Below are 23273 nucleotides of genomic sequence, written 5' to 3'. Positions count from 1 at the left end.
TGGGCTAACCTAAATCTGTATTACTGAGCTGTGGCCACTCAAGATTGCTCCGAAATAAACTTTATCTTATTCTCTTAAGAAAAAAGCTATTAGTTTCTGGGGTTTTTGGTTTGTTTTTCTTCTTATGGTAAGGCTTTCTTACCTCTGTGGGTAAGGTTTGTTGTTGTTTGTGGCTATTGTGAACAGGAAGAGCTTTTGTGATTGCTTTCTTGCCAAGTTTGCTAATGGCATATTGGAAAGCTAGTTTGTATGTTCATTGTGAAATTGTTTTATATCCCTCCCTTCCTTCCCTCTCTTCCTCTCTCCCCCCCTCCTTGCCTTTCTCTCTCCCTTCCTACCTTTTTTCCTTCTGTCATGAACTAATCTAATTTTGGTATCAGAGTAGCGCTAGCTTTGTACAGTGCATTTAGTGATGTCCCTTCCCCTTCTATTTTATGGAACATGCTGATGAATATTTGGTTTAGCTTTTCTTTAAAGGTTTAGGCAAATTCTGCAGTGAATCCTTCGAATTCCAGGCTGTATTTTTGTTGGGAGACTTTTTATTACTATTTCAACCTCACTTCTTGTTATAAATCTGTTTTATTTCTTCTTCATTAAATTTTGATAGGTAGTAGGTGTCTAGGAGTTTCTCCATTTTCTCTAGTTTGCTTTAAGTATATATTTCAGAGTACTTCCTAATGTTCTGTGCATTTTAGAGAAATCTGTGGTAATCCCTCCCACCCCATTTTTTTCCTTTCTAATTTTGTTATGTGGGCTTTTCTCTTTTTGTTACTTTAGCTAGGGATTAATTTGAATTAAAGAATAAATCAGTGAAGTGCTGAGGGAAAGAGTAGTAAATGTATGTGAAATTCCTCACCTCAGAAATGAGGAGGCAGAAAGCATATCATGTTATGTCTGTGGTTTTAAAATGCTATCCAGAAGCTAAAGATCATAACCCACAACTTTAAAGGTGATTATACTGGTCTCATTTTCTAGAATGGGAGAGAAACATGTTTATTAACTTTAACTAGGAAACAGAAAATGAAAGTATAAGATGATTTGAGGAGGGCTGGTTATGTCTATTCTGGTCAAACTCCTCTTTCAAGACGAGTCCACAGGTAGAATCCGGCTCTTCCTGAGATCCATCGTGGTGGTTTGAATAAGAACGGCCCCCCAGAGGTTCATATATTTTGAGTGGTTAGTAACCAGGGAGTGACACTATTGGAAGGATTTGGAGGTGCGGCTTTGTTGGACAGAGTGTGTCACTGTGCACAGGTAGCCTTTGAGGTTTCAAAAGCCCAAGCCAGGCCTGTGTCACCTCTCTCTCTCTCTCTCTCTCTCTCTCTCTCTCTCTCTCTCTCTCTCTCTCTCTCTCTCTCTCGACCTGTAGACCAGGATGTATGTGCTGCTAAACTCCCCACCATGATGATACTGGACTAAGCATCTGAAACTGTGAGCAAGCCCTCAATCAGTTACTTTCTTTTGTAAGAGTTGCCTTGGTCTTGTTGTCTCATCACCACAATGGAACAGGAGTAAGACACCCATCTAAAGAAGAAAATCAAAAGTAGAATGAAATGAGACAGACATATTAAATAAATATAGACAAGAAAGCTAGAGACATAGTCTTAGTACTAAAACATATTTCACAGACACAAAGCTTAAATTTCAGAGGTAGCTAATTCACAATGCAGCTTTGCTGGGTAAAACTTGAAAGGGTATTTCCAGGCATTTCATCAATATTGTTAAATTAGTTCATCAGTGTTAAAAAAGATATAGACATTTTCCAATGTAGTAAGAATCACTACATTGTGAGAGGCCACATATACAAGTTTGTACCCTATAAAATGAGAGTCCATTGCCTGGCAGTGGTGGCACACGCCTTTAATCCTAGCACTTGGGAGACAGAGCCAGGAGGATCTCTTGAGTTTGAGGCTAGCCAGAGCTACACAGAGAAACCATGTCTCAGAGAGAGAAAGAGCGCGTACTTATCAACCTGTCCCTTCTCAATTTGTAAGCTTTCTCAGATGCTACACTACACAAATTCTTAGCACATGCTATATAGCACAGCTTAGATAAATTTGTCCTTTTATTCACAGGCTCAGGACCCCAGGAAGTGCTTTAATTCTTCCAGTTTCTACAACTATACGGTGTAGCAGTGACACCGAGAACAAATGTCCACAGCACTAAAGTAGTAACAGTATTCTATGTCCCCGGAATTAGTCATGGAACTTTAAAAAATTATTTTTATAATTTCAAAGCATCATATTTTGTGACCAAAGGAAGGCCTAATAGACAAAAGCACTTTCTACCAAGCCTAACAACCTGAGTTTGATGCTAAGGACCCACAAAGTGGAAGGAGAGAACCAACTTCTGCAAATTGTTCTCTGACTTCTTCAAACATCTGCCATGCCACACAGATGCAGTAGACACACGTATTTGCATGTACGTGCACACACACACACACTCCAAGAAGCAAATAAAGGGTAATAATAAAATAGCACTTTTAAGTAACTCTTAACTAAAAGAAAGTCAAAGCAATGCTAGTCACTTTTATAGTAAAGCTGCCAATCAACTAAATAATTACACAGTTAAGATAATAGCAAAGCCTCTAAACAGAAGAAAATTGCAGCTTAAGTGGTGTCTTAGTCAGGGTTTCTATTCCTGCACAAACATCATAACCAAGAAGCAAGTTGGGGAGGAAAGGGTTTATTCAGCTTACACTTCCATATCGCTGTTCATCAAAAAAGGAAGTCAGGACTGGAACTCAAGCAGGTCAGGAAGCAGGAGCTGATGCAGAGGCCATGGAGGGATGTTACTTACTGGCTTGCTTCCCCTGGCTTGCTCAGCCTGCTTTCTTATAGAACCCAGGTCTACCAGCCCAGGGATGGCACCACCCACAATGGGCTGGGCCCTCCCCCCTTGATCACTGGTTGAGAAAATGCCTTACAACTGGATCTCATGGAGGCATTTCCTCAATTGAGGCTCCTTTCTCTATGATAACTCCAGCTTGTGTTAAGTTGACACAAAACCAGCCAGTACAAGTGGATTAATTGGTAACTCAAAAGAATGAAACTTAGGCATTAGTGAAATTGACTATTATAAGACAAAACACCACAAACAAAAGATGTCAGCAACCAGAAACAGTAAGAGCCAAAAAATCCCAAAGAGAGCAAATCAGCTAAAATAAAGAACCAAAATTTAAAAATGCCCCTCTAAGGACGGGGCTAATAGGGTCCCTGCAGTTTTACTGCAAAAAAAAAAAAAAAAAAAAAGTGCCTAATGTTTTTATATTCCAGAAAATAGAAAATCAGCCTTTTCCTAAGACACAAAGGTTTCTTACAAGTTGAATTAAAAAAAATTAACAACTCCTTCAAAAGAGAGTGTGGGGGATGTAACAGGAGATTTAGTTTAAAACATGTGATGAGAAAGGCTAGAGAGAGGGTTCAGCAGGTGAGAAAGTTAGTGTACCGGAACCCAAATCAGGCTGCCTATAACTCCAGTTCCAGGGCATCAGACACCCTCTCCCTATGCTCACAACCATACACAAATACTAAATATACACACCGTTGTGATGGCTATTCCTGGTTGTCAACTTGACTATATCTGGAATGAACAACAATCCAGAAATGGAGGGTACACCTGAAATCCAGATCTTGAGGCTGGAAGACACAGATTTCTGACCGGGATCTTGACATGGGATTACACACACTTTTGACCTAGATCTTGAGGCATAGTGGCCATAAAAGTTTAGGCCCATGCAAGGTAGTACACTCCTTAACTCCTAGGAGACAGAGGCAAGCAGATCGCTGAGTTCAAGGCCAGCTTGGGACAGAGTAAGTTCCAAATTGGAGCATGGTAGTACACATGTGTAATTTGGGCCATATCTTTTTCTGGAGGCCTACATAGGACAGTGGGAAAAGGAAGGCTTCTTTGCCTGTTTGCACTGACTTGCCAGCACATCTGTTGGGATTCTAGCTTATACAGAAGACCAGCTGAAGTGACTAGCCTTATGAGTCTGAGCAACTACTAGATTTTTGGACTTCTTGTTTACATCTGACCATTGTTGGGTTAGTTGAACTGCAGATTGTAAGTCCTTACTATAAATTCCCCTACTATAGAGAGACTACCCATAAGTTCTGTGACTCCAGAGAACCCTAATATAATTGTAAAACAAAAATCTTTAAAATACTATGATAAAAAGAGGAAACAAATTATTGAAAAAAATGATTTTTGATTGGTTTTTGTCTCTGCTTTGCAAAGATTATTAGGGTTCAGCAAATTTCAGGTCATCAAGGAAAACCACATTTATGAATTACTGATAAAGGCTACATTAGAATGTCTGTTTGTGGATGTGTTAGTTCTCCCCAGGTTAGTTCATAGGTATTCTACAGCCATGGTAAAAATACATCAGATAAGATAAAAAGTCAAACACTGTATAATTTTCTAAACCCTGTTTATTAGAGGTACACTGGAGGTTTTTCATCTTTCCCTTTCTCCTTCCCATCAGAAGATTGGGATACAAACTTGGTTGTATGAGGCTGGAAGCATAGCTCAGTGGTAAAGCTCTTGTCTAGGCTATGTGAAACTCTGAGTTTAAAAAAAAAGTTGGTTGTGTCTTGTTTGGTTATGTTTTTATAATTGATTATATTTATCCACAAATATTTTGTTTTCCCCTTCTTCAATTTTCTGCTACCTTGACAATACTTTCTGTTCCTTCTCTTCCCTTCTCTTCCCTGCACTGGCTCCTATAGAGGCTCTGAGTTTTATTGGGAATAGAATTCCTTCATTATCAAATGTATACTCAGTAAGGATTCAGAGAGGGACCTGGGACATTAATAGGCTCTACGGCTGGGTATAAAAATTTGACTTGCATTTTTTTCTTTATTAGAAGATAGGGAATTTACTGCACACTCTACGTCCCTTCTTTTTATTTAATCCCCTCTACAAACTGCATATATCACTATGGGCATGGGTTACATCTCATGAGTAATGCAGGCCATCCCATGGCAAACCAAAGCCATGTTGCTACAGAAGCTGTTGAAGAGATTCAGAAGATCCTTGCTATGGCAAACAGATACTTTAAATCACAGAGTGAACTGAATCCTCCTGGACTTCCCCATAGAAGCAGTTGATATTCAAACCTTGAACCTCACAAAGGGAGCTTATTCTAGAAAGGGATGTATGTGGATAAAACCAAGTTAAAATATGGTCTTTAGGGCAATCTAGTATGGTCCTGTTTTCACAAAACAAAGAAGCATGCAATTGTAGCACACAGGAGAAAACAGCACATGTCCAGATGCTAAAATTAAAATACTGGATCTGGATCTGAGATTTGCCAAGGTACCTGTCTTAGTTAGGGTTTACTGCTGTGAACAGACACCATGGCCAAAGCAAATCATAAGTGACAACATTTAATTGGGGCTGGCTCATAGGTTCAGAGGTTCAGTCCATTATCATGGCGGTGTCCAGGGAGGCCTGGTGCAGGAGGATCCGTGAGTTCTACATCTTCATCCAAAGGAAGCCAGGAACAGACGGAGCATCCTCAGGCAGCTAGGAGGAGTGTCTCCAAGCCCACCCCCAGGGTGACACACTTCCTCCAACAAGGCCACGCCTTTTACTAGTGTCACTCCCTGGGTCACACATATTCAAACCACCACAATGTACAAAACGAATGAATTTTAAAACGTGTTAAGTGGAAGAAGCCAGCTGCAAAGACCACATGCTACCTGGAATCATTCTCCTGACTGTCTAGAGAGCAGGGGCTGCAGCTCCATGGTAGAGCACTTTGCTTGCCAAGTCCTGAAACACTCTGATTAGTACAAGCTGTGAAGTTGGTTAGTAGCCGTCTAGCATGAAGGGGAGTGGGGAAGAGTGATTGCTAAATGGGTAAACAGTTTCATTTTATTACAATTCAGTAGTAAATGAAATGGATCACAACTTGAAATTCCTTCAAGCTTATTACTTGAAAAGTTAGACTGTAATCAGTAGATTCACCATCGATAGAGATTCCTAACTGAGAGCTAAGGTAAAAAGTTCTCCCTCTTTTAATTCTTCCATAATCTTTCATTAAGTGTTCTGGGCCAGGTCTCCTAATCTCTAAGAATATGCTGAAAACACACTGGTAACTGGCTTTCTCTTTGGGGATTTGTAGTCCATCTGCTGTGGAAAAGCAGGAAATAAGAGCCTACAGGAGGACAGTGGGTTAAGACCCCAGGCACAGAGCCAGCATGTACATTTAAAGTGAATACCACTTTGGAAGGAGCAGTTGGTAGCGTTTCCTGTCTCCTGGTCTCACTAGTCTCTTTAGTTCCCTGTTCTACTTTTCTGCTGTTTCTCTTTCTCTCTTAGCAAAACTTGGAACGAAAGGCGACAATGTACTTGTTATCCAAAGTGCTTACGGTGTCTCCTATACTCCTTACTGTTGTCATGGGGCTTCATTCCCACCCTCACCCTCTTAGTCCAGGAGGAAGCCTTTCTCCTGCTTACTGTGGGAGCTTTTTCTTCCCCAGATACCTTGAAGTAGTGACTTCAGTCATAACAAGCATTCTCCGACTCTGTGCCCAACTTGTGTAGAAGACAGGAGTGTGAGTAGATGAAGGAGAGGTGTTAGTGTGAGTAGATGAAGGAGTGGAGGGGGGGTGTGAGTAGATGAAGGAGAGGAGGGTGGGAGTGTGAGTAGATGAAGGAGAGGAGGGTGGGAGTGTGAGTAGGTGAAGGTGGGGGGGTGGGAGTGTGAGTAGGTGAAGGAGGGGAGGATGGAAGTGACCTTAGATGGATGAGAGGAGTCTGCTGCTTCTCCTAAGTTCCTTTGTTTCTGCCCTACCCCGGGAGGTGTGGTCGGTGTCACCTCTCAGTGACTGCCGACTGCTTCTGCAGGCTGCTCAGTTGTCTTTGCTTCTGTTTGCAGATGAGGTCCAGTGCATTCAGGCTGAGAAGAACAACAAGGGCCCAACAGAGGCCTCCTCACTGTTCCTTCAATATTTGCTTGAGCTGCAGACAGAGGGCTGGTTCCGGGCCTTCTTGGATGCCCTGTACCATGCAGGTTGGTCCTTCTTCCTCCCCAGTCAGAGTTCTTCACACTGCTGCATCAGAATGCTGAGGGTGAAAAGTGATTTGTTCTGTGTCATCTGTGTGTGTGCGACTCATGTCTTATTGTTCAAGGAAATGTTTTGGATTTGGAGCTTAAAAAACCTGTATGACCTTAACTCGGGGTCATTGTTTAGTCCCGGAATCTGGACAGTGGCCCTGATTGGCCAGTTAGTTGACCAAGCCAGTTCAGTTAACAGGTTCTCCAGGGCAGGATCGAGGATTAAAAAAGAGAAATACAATTAGACAACAGCGTAGCATGACCACAGCCAGTTCTAGACCGAGGCGGGTTTATTTTTTCCCAGTCTGCTTTTATACCATTTAATTCCATGCAAGTGATAAGGTCGGTTCTAGGTTAAGGAAAAAGCAAACAATGACCTCAAACAGTCAGGGAACAAACAAGGCCATAAACAAAGCCCTGGCCCAGTGTTAAATTCCTGCCAAACAGCCCCCAGAGCTCTCCACAATCAGTCCTGTGGTACATGCTCAATAAACTCTGCCTGTCTGACTGAGACCAGTGTCCTGTGGGTTCTGAGACAGTTCCTGGACCCTAACACTTAGGTGGTTCCAGTTCTTGCCTCTCTGCTGCTCAGCTTACTCACTGGTGAAAGAAGAATACTTTTTCCCAGTATTCCAAACAGTGAGTGAGAAAATGGGAAGAATCAGGCCCAGTGTATGGCAGGAGCACTAAGGAAAAAAAAAAAGAAAGCAACAGGCTCCTATTGTTCCCATTGTGGGGATGTTTAACAGGCAGGATTTGTCAGCTGGCTGTGAGCACCAGACCTTTACTCCCAGCTCTGGGGAGGCAGAGGGGCAGATCCCTGTGCGCTCCACCAGTCATAGCTGGCCTCTCCACTAAAGACAGAATCGTCACATTCTAACACAGGTGTTTTGAATTAACAGAACATTCTTAAAGCAAGCGAGTTGCTGCTGTCCCTCTGGCAGTCCACTGTGTGTGATGGCAGCAGTTGTATAAAAACTAATGCTTTTTTCCCCTTTTTAATTAGGTAAAAGGGTTTAAATGCCATTTATTATAAAACGTGGTGTTTTCTCCTATTTCCAGGATTAGTAGTTGATTTATTGTTTCTATTTCTGCCTTGATCTTTCTTTTTATTTTATATTGTATTTATATTTTATTTTATTTTATTGATGAGTACACTGTAGCTGTCTAATTAATTCAGAAAAGGCTCAGAACATAAAATCAGTATCCTCAAATAGGTTGCCAGTTTATATATTAACAAACAATGTGAAACAATTTTAATAAGGTGATTACTTTTATAACAGCACTGAGAACTTTAAGTAAAGTTAAAAATATGCACAGCTCGGCTGGACGGAGCACTGGCTACTCTTCCAGAGGTCTTGAGTTCAAGTCCCAGCAACCACATGGTGGCTCACAGCCATCTGTATCATATAAATGAAATGGGAAAGACCTGTGACCTGAAGACCATAAAGCACTTCTGAAATGAACCATAGGATGAAAACATGAATGACATCTTACACTCATGGGTTAGACACTGGACTTACTGCTAAGATGTAAACGTTTGCATTGCTGAAGTAGCTCAGCAGCTAAGAGCACTGGCTGCTCCTCCAGAGGACACCAGTTCATTTCTTGGCTGCCACACAGTGGATCACAGTCATTGATAACTCCAGTTCTAAGGGGCTTGATGCCAGCCTCCTCGGCATTGCAGGCCTACGGTGTACATACAGGAAAACATACCGAAGATAAAAATGAAGATGCCAGTATTACCCAGAGTAAGCACAGTAAAACTTTTCTAAATGCCAAATGTGGTGGGAGGATTGTTTATTGAATAGGAATAGAAAATTTTACTCTAAAACTCATATGCAATCTCAATATACTCCATGTGGTCAAAATATTGAAAAGAAAAACACACTTCGAAACTTAGAAGACTTTTACTTCCTAGTTTCAAAATAAGGAGCCCTAGGGGCTTTTGCCAGTCTTACACCCACTGCCTCAGGTCAAGACTAGGCAAAGTATCAGCTTCTACCCTCCGGTCAAAGCTAGGCCAAGTTCCATTCTCCATCTACCACTGGTCCCAGGTAGAGTTTGAATGCCTGTCAAATGCTTGCTAGGCAATAGATTCAAAGGTCAATATGCTTAGCCAGTAAGTTTAAACTGTAACCTTGCTGATGTAACCTGTACCTCTAAAACATATAAAAACTGCTTGTTATAACCATTCTGGGTCACCTTCTAGTCACTAGTTATGAGGAGCTGATTGAGGGTTGACCCACATGAACCTCTTGCGTTTGTATTGAATTCCATTCTCATGTCTCACTTAGGGGGTTTCCTGGGAGTTAAGACTCACTTTGAGTCTTACGGTGCCAGGACCTGCATGGTGAGGTCACCCTCTAAAGACCACCAACAGTTGGGGTCCAAGTCTGCAACCTGTTAGCCTCAGGTCTGGCTCCCCGACTGTCCAGTGACTGAGGCCAGATGCAGACGGCCTTGAGTTCCCTTGCCGTATATTCAAACAGAATTCCTATCATTTCGATGTCAAAGCATTTTTATGTTGGGTTTGCTTTAAGAAATCCTCATTTTTCTTTCTTTTCAGGTTACTGTGGACTTTATGAAGCCATCGAAAGTTGGGACTTTCAAAAACTTGAAAAGTTAGAGGAGCACAGATTACTTTTAAGACGTTTAGAGCCAGAATTTAAGGCCACAGTTAACCCAACAGATATCCTTTCTGAAATATCTGAATGTTTGATTAATCAGGAATGTGAAGAAATCAGACAGGTAAACCAATGCCAGGTACTAAATTTACAGAAAAGTGCTGAGACGTTGAAGATGCCCATCTTGTGTCTCATTTTAGGCCCAAGGATAATCGAAACCCCAAAAAGCTCTCATTTAGAGGACATAATGACTAGAATAGAATTTTTAAAGCGAATGGGGTATTTTTTTTTTTTTTTTGCTAGACTATTGGAAAATTAACTGATTTTCAGTTAAAGTTGCCCCTTACTTTTTTTTGAATAGTGTTTTATGCACACATGAATCACATCAAACAGCACGACAAATAAAAAGAAAAAATATGCCAGACTCTTGGACGCTTACTGCAATCTCCCTGTCACTTAACTAATGATGTGGCACTTGGCAACCCATTTAGCTTCTCTAAGCATCTGTTTTATTCATACCTAAAGTAAGAAAAATATACCTCCTTAGCATGTTCTTAGGGTGAAGTGAGATATTATGCAGAGTGTATATGTCAGCTTGATTCATAGTAATATATACACCATACCTTTTAGTTATTGTTAGAAATAAAAGTCATAGAATACCCGCTTTGAAAAAAACCTGCTGCTGTGTTGTTAGGCATTTCTAAATGCCTCAGTTTGCTGATAGATCCTTAAGGTGAATGATTGTCGTCATGGTTAACTTTTTGCCCTGAGATTGTTGTTGGTAATGGATATGAGGATTCAGAAGATAATAACATTTGCCTTGACATATTGATAGCACATTATAGAGGACAAAGGTGAAGGAAAGAATATCTTAAAAGCCAGTGCTGGGTAGGGCAAAACTGATGCTAAGACCTACTCAACTCTACCGCACAGTGATTTCAACCAGATTCTGCTTGAGTAGGTGTTTCTTTAGCAAAGCTTGTAAGAGGAATGTCTGGGCTGACCAATCAGTGTGTGATGCGTTTGTCTTCCCCAGATCTGCTTCACTAAAGGGAGGATGGCAGGTGCGGAAAAGATGGTCCAGTGTCTTCTCAGATCCGATAAAGAGAACTGGCCAAAGGTTTTGCAGCTTGCTCTGGAGAAAGACAACAGCAAGTTTAGTGAACTGTGGATTCTTGATAAAGGTGGGTTGCTCGAAAACTCTGGACTGCTGTGCCCCGCAGTTCTCCCTGACTCTCCATCAGAGGTGCTGTTCACATCAGATACCTAAAGCTGTATCCCTAGGATACAAGTAGTGGGAAGATGAGCTGTGAGTCATGGAATTAACCCACCCAGCTCAAAGAATTTGGGGAAGGAAGAATAAAAGCTTCCTGCTGAAATCTAAGTTATCAGAGAAATGGCGGGAGAATTCCAGACCTAAAGCCTATGTCGTTATCAGAGTGGATGCTGCAGGGGTAGCTAGTGACTGTTTCTCTTGCCTGGAAGCCATCTGGACCTGAACAGAGCAGGAGGAAACAAAGATTTGCCGTGATTTAGCCAACCTCATTTGGCTTCCAGAAACTCACTGCTTGCTTTAAACCAAACCTTGATAAATACCTGAGTTTCTAATTTTAGTTTTCAACTAGATTTTCTTAGACCATCAGTTATTCCAGAAACTGTATCATTGGTCAGAGATGACATCATGATCGTCCCTTTAGTTGCTCAGGAATGACTCCTGCGTTATTGACGGGAGCTACAGAGTGGGGAGAGGCTCCTGACACAAATTGCTAATAGCGGCAAGGTCCACACTCGGAATCATGCAGTTCCAGGTGACACTGAAATTCAAACAAGAAACTGAGCTTCAAACTCAAAAGGATTCCTGCAGTTGTTTAAGCCTGCCACTGAGCCCGAAGAACCCAGTTCGGCGTCTAGGGCCTCTGTGATAGAACCAAACCCCAAACAGTGTCCTCTGCCCTTCACACACTCACAGTGTCATGTGTGACACACACAATAAACAAATCCATTTCAAAAGTAAATGAAATGTTGAGAAAGTACCAGGCCACGGATGTAAGAGCTCAACAGAAATTTAGATCTTTGTTAGTGTTAGGACTTTCAGGGTTTCCTCAACCAAACCATAATCACATTGCATTAAGATTCTAAGCTGTGACTTATGTTTATTTATTTGTTTGTTTATCAAAGGTTTAAAAAGGGTTGAATCTAAGGCTGTTGAGGATGATGGGACAGAGGTGTCCAGCATACAGATTTTCATTCAGGAAGAGCCAGAATGTCAGAATCTCAGTCAGAACACCGGGCCTCCTTCAGGTACCAAGCATCTTCTGTTCTCATTCATGATGGTGTTTCCACAGCACTTTGAAGCCTTTCTAAAAATCTTTTTAAGGATGATTAAGAAAAGAAAGAGAATTTTTGGGGCAATAGAGACTTCACAGTTGGAGTCCCTGTTCCTGTCTTCCACAGTCTGTTGCTTTTATGGCCTTCAACCCCTGAGTATGCGTGTCTTCATTTGTATAGTGACCCCAGAACTTCAGTGTCCGAGACATCCCGAAGCAGCCTTTCTCTCTAAAGAATACTCCTGTTTCTGAGCTACTGGCTCAGTCTCTTCCCAGGATATCAGGGCTGCCGTACAGTGCACTGTGTGCACGTGTAGCCCCTGTGTGGGGGCTCACAGTAACTTCTCATACACAAAGTGCTGTTTAGTTACCTGTGGTTGGGCAAGGCCCTAATGCTCCTTTATAATAATCTTTATTATAAAGAGAACAGAAAGTTGTAAGACGTGCCATAACAAAATATTTGTAAAAATATACCAGTAAGGAGATAAGATTAATGATGAATACTGTTAAAAGGTGTGATTTTTTTAGAACAATATATGTATATAAAGATACCTCACAGATGATGTCAGCAACTGAATAACACAGGTTTCTGTCATCCTAGGGATAAACAGTATGGGTTGGTTTAAATGTTTCACACACACAGTGATCCACACATGTGTTTTAAACAAAGGCATTTTTTTTCACCTACAAAGTCTTTCTTTACAGTGGGAAGGTGGTTTCAGACTTTTCTGTCTCTTGACATTTTGTATGCTGACCTGGTTGTGCTGAGTGGCAATAGCACTGGGGGTTTCTGAGGAGCACACAGCACGGTTCCTACTTTCTAAGCCATTGCTTTGAGAATCGGGTGCTAACAGCTGGTTTTCATTGGCTGCTTTTGATCATCTGTCCTTTGTTCTGTAGCTTTGTTCTGGATTAGGCCTTTCTTTAGTTCATCCATCTGTTCCTTCCTTCCTTCCTTCTTCCGTTTCTCCCTCCCTCCCTCCTTCCCTCCACCTCCTCCCTCCCTCTCTCCCTCCCTCCCTCCTTCCCTCCACCTCCTCCCTCCCTCCCTCCCTCCACTTCCTCTATCCCTCTCTCCCTCCCTCCCTCCCTCCCTCCCTCCCTCCACCTCCTCCCTCCCTCCCTCCCTCCCTCCTTCCCTCCCTCCCTCCACCTCCTCCCTCCCTCCCTCCCTCCCTCCCTCCACCTCCTCTTCCTCCTCCTCCTCCTCCTTCTTCCTCTCTCTCTCTCTCTCTCTCTCTCTCTCTTTCTTTCTTTCTTTAAATAAAGTTTCCACGATTAAGAAAGAATTCACGGGGTTGGAGAGATGACTCAGTGGTTAAGAACACTGACTGCTCTTCCAGAGGTCCTGAGTTCAATTCCCAGCAACCACATTGTGGCTCACAACTATTTGTAATGTGATCTGGTGCCCTTTTCTGGTGTGTCTGAAGAAAGTGTACTCATATACATAAAATAAATAATTTTTAAAAATCTTAAGAAAGGGAGGGAGGGAGGGAGATGGAAAAGAGGAACTTTGGCCTTTCCCCTGCCTCCTTGCTGTTGATGCTTTGTTATTGAGGGACAAGAATGTCCTTCAGATCCCAAACCTCCTCAAATGGCCATTGTCGCTGAATGGCATGAGTCTTTCGATAACTTTGTCCCTCTATATTACAGAAGCATCTCCTGAAAATTTGCATAGCCCATTGAAACCAAGAAATTACCAACTGGAGCTTGCCCTGCCTGCCAAGAAAGGGAAGAATACAATAATATGTGCTCCTACTGGTGAGTCAGTTGCTGTAACTCACAGAACTTTCTCTTTGCTTTCCCGGTTCCTTTTCCTTTTGAGTGCAGCGGTATTTGCCATTGGGAGCGCTGTCCTATCGGTGATCTCACTGCATTTTGTAAGGAAAAGGGAGAGAAGTGCCCTCCTTTCAGTTGCTTTTGGCTCTTGCTACTTGAATGCAAGTTCCTTAGGAAGCCTTAGTTTGCCATCTTTTGGTCCTTTACATTGTTACTGTCAGTGTGGAGGAGGGATTAGCATTTGTATTTCAATGGTGATAGAGAAGCTAAGGCTGGTTTTCTGTTTCTGTTTCCTACTAAAAGGCTGTGGAAAAACCTTTGTGTCACTTCTTATATGTGAATCTCATCTTAAAGAATTCCCACATGGACAAAAAGGGAAAGTGGCCTTTTTTGCTAACCAAATTCCTGTCTATGAACAACAGGCGACTGTGTTTTCAAAATATTTTGAAAGATTTGGGTATGTACTACGATGAATCCAATTGCTTTGGTTTTGGGGCTTTATTTTAAATTTCTAGCCTCTTTGTCTGGTTTGGGGGTTTTGTTATAGGGTATCATGTAGCCTGAGCTCTCATCCAACTCACTATGTAGCTGAGGTTGGCCTAGAAGAGATGATCTTGCTTCTACCTTCAAGTGCCGAGTTTACAGTGCCCACTGGCTGTGCCTCGCTGTTCTGTGTTTTTAAAGCTATGATTAAAAGAAAATTACCATAGACTTAACTTTTAGAAGTAATTCTTTTGCAGAATAACATTTGTTTTTGTTTAACTTTTGCCAGAAATGCTAAGCCCTCATGGATTGTCTGACAGTTACTAACTTGGTGGCCAAATTTAACCTGTAGGAGATAAACTGGTAGTCCTTAACGATTTTATACTTGATTGGCTATTACTCTTCTAAAAGTCATTTATCTCCTAATGACTTGGAAGAATGACCCCACTCTGATGGGTACAACCCCTTTCCTGACTCCTCGATTTGTGTCAGGTCTGTGAGGAAGCTCAAGGTTCCCTCAGTTGAGCTTTTTGGGCTTGAGGGCACTTCCTTAATTGCTGCTCTGACCTAGACTTCTACTTTTGCTCCTGTTCACAGCATGGTTGGTGATGAGGAATTTCTGTCATTTTCCAGGCTCAGTGTTGCAGGCGTTTCGGGGGCAACAAGTGATACTGTCTCAGTGCAGCACATCATTGAAAACAATGACATCATCATCCTGACACCCCAGATTCTTGTGAACAGTCTCAGCAATGGAAACATCCCCTCGTTGTCTGTCTTCACGCTGATGATATTTGACGAGTGTCATAACACCAGCAAACACCACCCGTACAATCAGATCATGTTTAGATACCTCGATCACAAACTCGGACAGTCTCCGGACCCACTGCCTCAGGTATTTCCACTTGTGACTTGTGAGAGAGCCACAGTCTTCCAGAGTCCCACTTCGGTGCTCTTTTGTAGCAACATTTGAGCTTGCTTTCCTCAGGGCCTCAGTCAGTTACATCTCAGTGTTCAATGTTGGCTCATTCATTTGACAGTTGTGCCTTGGTGTCCAGGGTGAAGGCCCTCCACAGAAAACAAAATCTAGGCTGCTTAAGTCTCTTGTATGAGATAACAAAACCAGTTCTAGATTTCTAGTATTGTACAGTATGATGTAAATTTTATATAAATGGTTCTATACTGCATTGTTTAGGGAATAAAGGTAGGAAAATCATACATGTTCAGTACTTATGAGGTTTTAAAAATGATTTTTGATCCACAGTTTTATGGAATCAGAGATTCCTAACCTCTGGATTTGGAAAGCCAACTGTATACCATGGGCATTGTTCTAGGTTCTGGGACAGCAATATAGAAGGTATAGTCTTGGCTCTCATACAGTTAAGGACTGTAAATAGTCAACACTTATCATGAGAGAGCACGGGCTGAAACAGGTAAAGAGTGTTGTCAGGACATAAGGGCTATTAAGGCAAGGCCTCGGAATGAAAGGAGCTAACAGGAGTTTCCAGTAGAGGGCGCTGTGTCTAGGGCTGGAGGCGTGGAAGGACCTGACATGCCCCAGAACCTTAAAACTCTGTATCACTTGAGTATAGAGTGTGAGGCAGGGACAATAGTCAAGTTGTTCATTATGACAGATGGCTGGAGACATCAGGATGGCACAGCGCTGGTGGGCAAGTTGATGGCTTAGCACAGGAAACAGCTCCTATCTGATGTCATCTGAGAAGAGTCACCTCGGAGGGTCATTCTTACATGTGATAGGAAGGAAGGGAATCTTGAGTATAAATTCTCCTTTCTCTTGATTATAAGAGAGGCAGGCACTTTGCTGAAAGTCAACAATTTAGAAATGGGAGAGGGGGCTGGAGAGGATGAAGAAGATTTGATTCAGGGGATAAAAACTGATGGATGCAATAAAGAATGATGCTGTTATATCTATCAGGGGCCCAAGAAGCTGTAAACCATGAATTACATGCAATTCTTTAACTCCAACAATTTTCTATGCAGGACGTGCTGGTTAAAGGACATTTGGTCATAGGACCTACAGTTTGTTATTCTCAAGTGTTGGTGATAGTAAACATTTCTTACTGGCGAGCTAATCATTTAGGTGAGCAATCGCTGAAGGACATCATATTGAATCTACACAGCTCTTTTTGTAAATGGCCATTTTCCAACCTTACTGATGGTTGAAGGTAGTTGTCCAGGCACACAAACAGGCACACAAAATGCGTGTGACTGGAACGGACTCGCCATTCTTTTTCATTCCTGCTGTGATGGTTTCTTCCTTAGTAAGAGCTCGGGGATAAAGGAAGGAATAGCCCAGCCTGGAAAGATTTCCTCTCAGTTCTGCTGATCAGAATCTGGACGACAAGATTTATTTATTAGATCGTTGCTTCTGGGGCCTTTGTGCTCACAAACATCCTGGAGAAAGTCAGCCAGTGTTGGGATGCCCCTGACAGGTAATTGGGCTGACTGCCTCCGTTGGCGTTGGAGATGCCAAAACTGTGGAGGAGGCCATGCTTCACATCTGCAGACTCTGCGCCGCCCTGGATGCCTCAGTAATTGCCACAGTCAGAGACAACGTGGAGGAGCTGGAGCAGGTTGTTTATAAGCCTCAGAAAAGTAAGTGGAATTCAACAGCACACGCCTTGGGAGTTTGTAACCTTCTGTTCCCCCTCCTTCAGAGACAGTGGATAAAGTTTGGTGTTGTATTTGTTTGGTAAAAGCATTTTTTAAAAAGATTTATTTATTTATTTATTTATTTATTTATTTATTTATTTATTTATTTATTATTAAGTACACTGAAGCTCTCCTCAGACACACCAGAAGAGGGCATCAGATCTCATTACAGATGGTTGTGAGTCACCATGTGATTGCTGGGAATTGAACTCAGGACCTCTGGAAGCAGTCAGTGCTGTTAACCACTGAGCCATCTCTCCAGCCCGGGAAAAGCATTTTTAACTCCAGACTTCAGACATAGTCACATTTCCCCAGTGACTTCTTTTCCCTACTGACGAATGAGTTTCAAAGGTAGACTGAAAGGGACAAGCATCCCTACTCTTTGTCTCTAAAGCCCACCCACAGGCCCCAGCAGCAGAGTGAAGGAGCCAGTGAGAAGATTCGAACCCGCTGATAGCTTGAATAGCTAGTGGCTGTCAGACCTCTGTGCTCCGGGCGGAGGCAGGCGCTGTGGCCTCATCTTGTTCTTGTATGTGTCTGATCACTGTAGTTGAGATAGTTCTTGTCAAAAGAGCAGAGCACAGTTTTACAACGAGCTTCACTAGCAGATGGCTATTACTTATTAACTACCCAGGTATGCAGGGAGGTACCGCAGTTACACATGGCTGTGTCTTGGCCTGAGCAACAGCGGAGTCAACAATGGAGGGGCGCAGCCCTGGTCGTTTCTGAGACTCCCCCATGGAGAGTGGAAGGAGGTGTTTCACCCATGTCAGCCCCTTAGCGACAATAAAGGATTTCTCTGTCATTTAGCCCTTGGAGTTTCATCTATTCAGAGTCATTTTGTGTTGCTTTCTCCGGCTCTGCAAACCTCCTGATGGTCTGGGCACAGCTGCTCCTGTGTGTCTTCCCAGCAGCCTCCGCAGAGAGAAGGAGGTTCCCTCCCTTGCCGCCGGCCTTCTCTGCACCTGCTGGAGGACTCCGATGGGCGAGTTTAGGAGTGTGCCTTCGGTTCCTTTAAGAACTGTTCTGTGCAGCACAGGGTAGTTCCTCTCAACTCGCTGTCAACAGGACATGTGACAGGCTTTTTCTGCTAAAAGTACACAAATGTGAATGATAGATCAACGGGGCGCTCTGGTGGAGGGGCTTGAAGGCTTGGGGGCAACGGAAATTGGGAAAATGGTGCTGGGGTGTGGTATTTGCAGAAACCAGAAGGCTGCCCGACCTGTCAGAATAGAGGCACCAGGAAAACTCGACCAAGAAACTGGTTAGACTCAGGGAAGGGAGCAATGGGAAGCCGGTTCAAGGTTTCTGACCGCCTGCTGTGGTTTGGGCCCCTCACTAGTGAGCTTGGAGCTTTAGATAACTTTAGAGAAGGGGTTGGAAATGGCTGCATTTGACGCGTGTGTTCTTCAGACTGCTTAAATTGCTTTCACCCTAGTTTCCAGGAAAGTGGAGTCACGGACTTCAAACACCTTTAAAAGCATCATATCTGAGCTGATGAAGGGGACAGAGAAGCTGGCAAAGGATGTCTGTGAGGAACTTGGTAAGCCTGCGCTAAGTCATGGAGAGATAAATCTCAGTTTTCCTCGTCCCTTCCATTTAGAGATATTGGTATATTGCTCATTACTGTCTTTAGTTTAGAGGTGGACTGACTTACTCCCATTTATTCACACACATTTTTTTTCTCTCTGTGTGTCTTCTTTATCTCTTCATTCTTCCTTGCTGTCCGTTTCCCCTCTAGTCCTTTTTCAAAGATTTATTTTATTTGACATGTATAGGTGTTTTGTATACATGTATGTATGTGTATCACAGATCCCCCGGAACTGTACTTACAGATGGTTGCAGCTGCCACATCTGCTGGAAATTGAACCCATGTCCTCTGGAAGGGTAGCTGGTGCTCTTAACCACTGAGCAGCCCCGTTTCACTAGTTGTTTTTCAGAGAAGGCCTCTTTCTGTGTCCCTGGCTGGCCTGAAACCGTTCTGTGTCTCTGTAGGTGGGTCTGGCTTTGAACTTGCAGGAGTGCTCTTGCTTCAGCCTTCTGAGCCCTGGGGTCACTGGCGTGCACCGCCGTACCTAGCCCAGATTTAGACTAAGTAAACTTCATCCCAGGTTACTTAGGAACCTGACAAAAGTTCTTTAATTCTCTCTGGCCTTTTTTTCTTTTTAAATGCTAAACACATACCTGAAAAATACTGTCTTTAAATCATCTTCTAAATTTACTCTCTTCTTTTTTTTTTTTCTTGAGACAGAATCTCTGTATTTAGTGCAGGCTGATCTTGAACCGGGAACTCTGCCTCCTCCTCACAAGATGTACATCATCACTGGGATGCCATTAGAGCGCTATTAATCCCTCCCAAGAGCAGTGCCTCAATGGCCTGACACTTCACTGTCCTCTTAACCTCACCACACTGAGGACCAGCCTTCTGCCACAAGAGCAGGCAGAAGATGCTTAAACAGCAGCTAAGACACAGCACTGCAGAGGAGTTTGAATAATGAATCCACTAGGGCCCTAAGCTGCTAGGGTAGCGAGCATGCTCTCTCTTCTAGAGTTTTGGAAGAGACCACCTAGGAACACGATGACAAGATGACATGGTCTGACTAAAGCAGTGGATGAACAGACAGTCTCTCTGTGTAGCCCAGGCTATCCTGGATCTCTCTTTGTAGACCAGGCTGGCACCAAACCCACAGAGATCCGCCCGCCTCTGCCTCCCGAGGCATCCACACTTTAGAATATCTTTCCACCTCCTAACATTGAGTAATTGTCAATAGCCGCCTCTTTTCTTCTGGAACTTGGAAAGTTTCTCATTGTGAGCTGGGTATGATGGCCCCATCTCTACTGCCTGCAGCTGGGGGCCGGAGTCTGAGGCCAGCCTAGGCTACATACCGAGCTCCTGTCCGTGGGGCGGAGATGGGAAGAGCCTGCCACTGTTGCTTGTTGGTACCCGTCCTGTATTATGTTATTGAAAATGAGTGGGTTCGGGGAGCCAGTGAACGCATAAATGCATTTCTTTTCTTTGAATTTTACTGTACTGTGCGTATCCCAAGGAGTCCAGGGCCCTAAATAATAGATTAATCCTCTGGGCTGTTCCTACTTCATCTTTCTGCCCCTCCCCACATCAACATTCCCCTCAGAGTCTGAATCGCTGCGGATCCCACAGCTAAACCAAGCAGTGAGGCTTCGCTTCCACACAGATGTTCCAGGATTAACATGTTTGAGCTTTACCTTGTGGTTGGTTCTGGGAGCGCTGCTCTGAGATCAGGTGTTCAGGCCTCGTAGCGAAGAAGAGCAGGTTGGGAAGGGTCCTGATGCTCCCGTTTTTATATAACTGTCTCTGATGACACTCTTGAGATTTGATATCTAAAGGTATCTTCATTTTGAAAGACAGAGTGTGTTTCTCCTCCTTGTTCCCCCTTCTTTGTTTTCTATTATTTTATTTCTGTCAGCCCCTTAAGCCTGTAGAGCTTAGACCCCACAGAGCTAGGTTTGCATTCATGCCTTACCCACACAATATGAGCATTATGGCATTGGGCAAATCACTTGGTTTTCCTTTTATAGAAGACTTATTTACTTTAAAACATTTGTGTATGTGCATGTGTGGGACGAGCGCTGTTGCCTCCAGGGGCCAGAAGAGAGTGTTGAATACCCGGGAACTGGATTTACAGGTGGTTGGAAGCCACCCAATATGAGTGCAGGGAACTGAACTTGGGTCCTCTACGAGTGCCTGACTACTGAGCCACCGCTCCAGTTCCTTCCTGTCTTTCTGAATCCGTTTTCCCTTTTTAAAAATGAAATATTGACCTCACGAAGTTAGAAAAATTAGGTGCATATGAGCTTTGATTTTGGGTCATTTAGTGAATAGTTATTTTATACCCCCCCCCCCACGTAGTTGAAGATTCAAGTCTACTTCAGGATAAACACCTTCCTTATAATGAGTAAGAAAGAAAATCAGAGAACAGTGCTTGCAAAATTCTTTATTTCTGTTCTTACCCTTCAGGCAAGTTGTTTAAAGTTCAAAATAGAGAATTTGGCACCCAGAAATATGAACAGTGGATTGTCGCCGTTCACAAAGCATGCAAAGTGTTTCGGATGCAAGACAAAGAGGAAGAGAGCAGGGTCTGCAGGGTGCTCTTTCTGTACACGTCACATTTGCGGGTACGGCACTGCTCCCCATGGCATATTTCATCACTGCGTCCGTCTCCTGGGATCTGCACTGTGGCAGCTGGGAGAACCCAAGAGCTTAATGAGGAGCCTTCCCAAGTCATCACCACCTCGTTTGTTTTCTGAAACTGATCAGCAAGTCTCCAAGGCTGGGGCAAAGGCTCAGAGTCCATGCCATGCCTCTGACACCATCTAACTGAGCTCAAGAAGTGGCTCCTGTGGCCACATCCTGAAACTTGTGTGGTCTTAACTTTGTTATAAAGCCACGTATTAGAACCCTGGGAGCTCTGGTTAACACAGAGGGAAGGAGTAGTCTTAAGATCCCTCAACTCTGTTTGCTGTGCTATGGGAACTACTTAAAGACTTACTCCACACCATGGGTTTGTGGAATCTTAAGGCATAATGGGCTTGCAGCACAGTTGGTAAAGGCCGTTGTTATGAACGGCCTGTGTACACTTTAAGAATGACTTGGAACTTAAGGAGAATGTCAAAGTTGACTTGCTTTTGTTATTGTTTCTTATAATATGCTGTTTCTTCTCTCCCAAAGTGGAATTTTATAATGCAAAGTGAATCTACTTTTAAATTTCTAGCTGAGACAAAAATAGAAACCAGCTTTTGGTTCAGGTTTTTTTTTTTTTTTTTTTTTTTTTTTTTTTTGTTTTGTTTTGTTTTTAAATTATAGACTCACTAAGGGCCATTTGCCTTTAAAACCTAAGCTGTACTATATGAAAAAGATTTTCTCCAAACCAGTTTTGTGCTAAATACATCGAGTTGAACTTGAGGGGAGTGAACACATCAATCTCAAACACGTACTGAGGATCACTTTTCATTTCAAACAGAAATACAACGACGCTCTCATCATCAGTGAGGATGCGCAGATGAAAGACGCTCTGAATTACCTCAAAGCCTTCTTTCGTGATGTCCGAGAAGCAGCATTTGATGAGACTGAGCAAGAGCTTACTCGGAGGTTTGAAGGTAAGGGTGTCTTCTGAGGTCGGAGGTCACTGGGGTGGGGTGGCTTGGATGGCAGTCTGCACTTTGTGGTTAGCATGCATTTTATTCGCGGATGCTCAGGCTGTTGTGTTAGCTTTAAGGTGACATTTACAGGGGCTGTGACAGAGCCAACTAAAAGAAAGCAGGAGGGTTTGGCTTCAGAGAAATCTGCTGCCTGTGGCCTGATCTGTTGCTTATTCCACTTTCCACTTGGGAAAAGAGAAGCAGTGGAATTTGGAAAAGGCGTTTCCCACAGGCAGGGCCATTCTAATTAACTGTCGTTCAGCAGGTTTAATAACACAGACAGCACGCACTGTGATGATGTGAGAAAGACTGCTTTATGTCCTCTTCCTCCCTCCCTCCCTCCCTCCCTCCCTCCCTCCCTTCCTTCTTTTTTTAAAAATATTTATTTATTTAATGTACATGAATAACACTGTAGCTGTCTTCAGACACACCAGAAGAGGGCATCAGATCCCATGATAGATGACTGTGAGCCACCATGTGATTGCTGAAAATTGAACTCAGGACCTCTGGAAGAGCAGTCAGTGCTCTAACCACTGAGCCTTCTCTCCAGCCCTCCTTTCTTCTTTCTTTTCCTTTCTTCTTTTCCTTCTTTCTTTCTTTTGTTCATTTTTGGTTTTTCCAGACATGGTCTCTCTGTGGAGCCCTGGCTGTGCTGAAACTCGCCTTGTAGACCAGACTGGCCTCAAACTCAGAGATCCGTCTGCTTCTGCCTTCAGAGTGCTGGGATCAAAGTCTGGTACATAGCCCAGTTTATGCATACTTCTAATACTGAGAAAGATGCCTTTTACCCTTCTATTATACTCCAAATATGGGAAGGCAGTAAATGAAAAATGTTTTTTCTCCTTTCAAATTACTTTTCCTTGAAGCAATAACTTTTTGTTTATACTAAATGATTTACTATATATATGTGTGACATGCTGTGTTGATAAATATATTGTTGTTTTCTGGGATAAAATGTATACACATATATGTGCATATATTTATTATAAATTTTACTGATATAGGAGATAGCATTGCACACAGCACACAAATCATAAACATGGAATTTTTCTCTTTTAGCCATTTGTGTTCCAGAGGATGCCTTTGGTGGTCTTTTCAGTACCCTGTGTCCAGAGCCAACCAGGGACTGCCCAATATGGAGTT

At 42.9% G+C, this 23273-nt stretch overlaps 1 protein-coding gene across 1 annotated transcript in view; it reads left to right on the top strand.

Annotated features, from left to right (window-relative positions):
* Positions 1–23273, top strand: part of RIGI (RNA sensor RIG-I) — a 53677-nt gene that overhangs the window by 2849 nt on the left and 27555 nt on the right. The window contains exons 2-12 of the mRNA XM_080938564.1: positions 6887–7021; positions 9636–9817; positions 10730–10877; positions 11872–11994; positions 13674–13781; positions 14103–14256; positions 14916–15174; positions 16733–16895; positions 18391–18495; positions 20950–21107; positions 21953–22088. Of these exons, the coding sequence (XP_080794690.1) occupies positions 6887–7021; positions 9636–9817; positions 10730–10877; positions 11872–11994; positions 13674–13781; positions 14103–14256; positions 14916–15174; positions 16733–16895; positions 18391–18495; positions 20950–21107; positions 21953–22088 (1671 nt within the window). The remainder of the gene's footprint in view (positions 1–6886; positions 7022–9635; positions 9818–10729; positions 10878–11871; positions 11995–13673; positions 13782–14102; positions 14257–14915; positions 15175–16732; positions 16896–18390; positions 18496–20949; positions 21108–21952; positions 22089–23273) is intronic.

The sequence above is a fragment of the Micromys minutus genome, assembly GCF_963924665.1.
Source record: "Micromys minutus genome assembly, chromosome: 26".
Classification (NCBI taxonomy): domain Eukaryota; kingdom Metazoa; phylum Chordata; class Mammalia; order Rodentia; family Muridae; genus Micromys; species Micromys minutus.
Note: the sequence above shows the minus strand (reverse complement) of the source record. Positions and strands in the feature narration are given on the sequence as shown.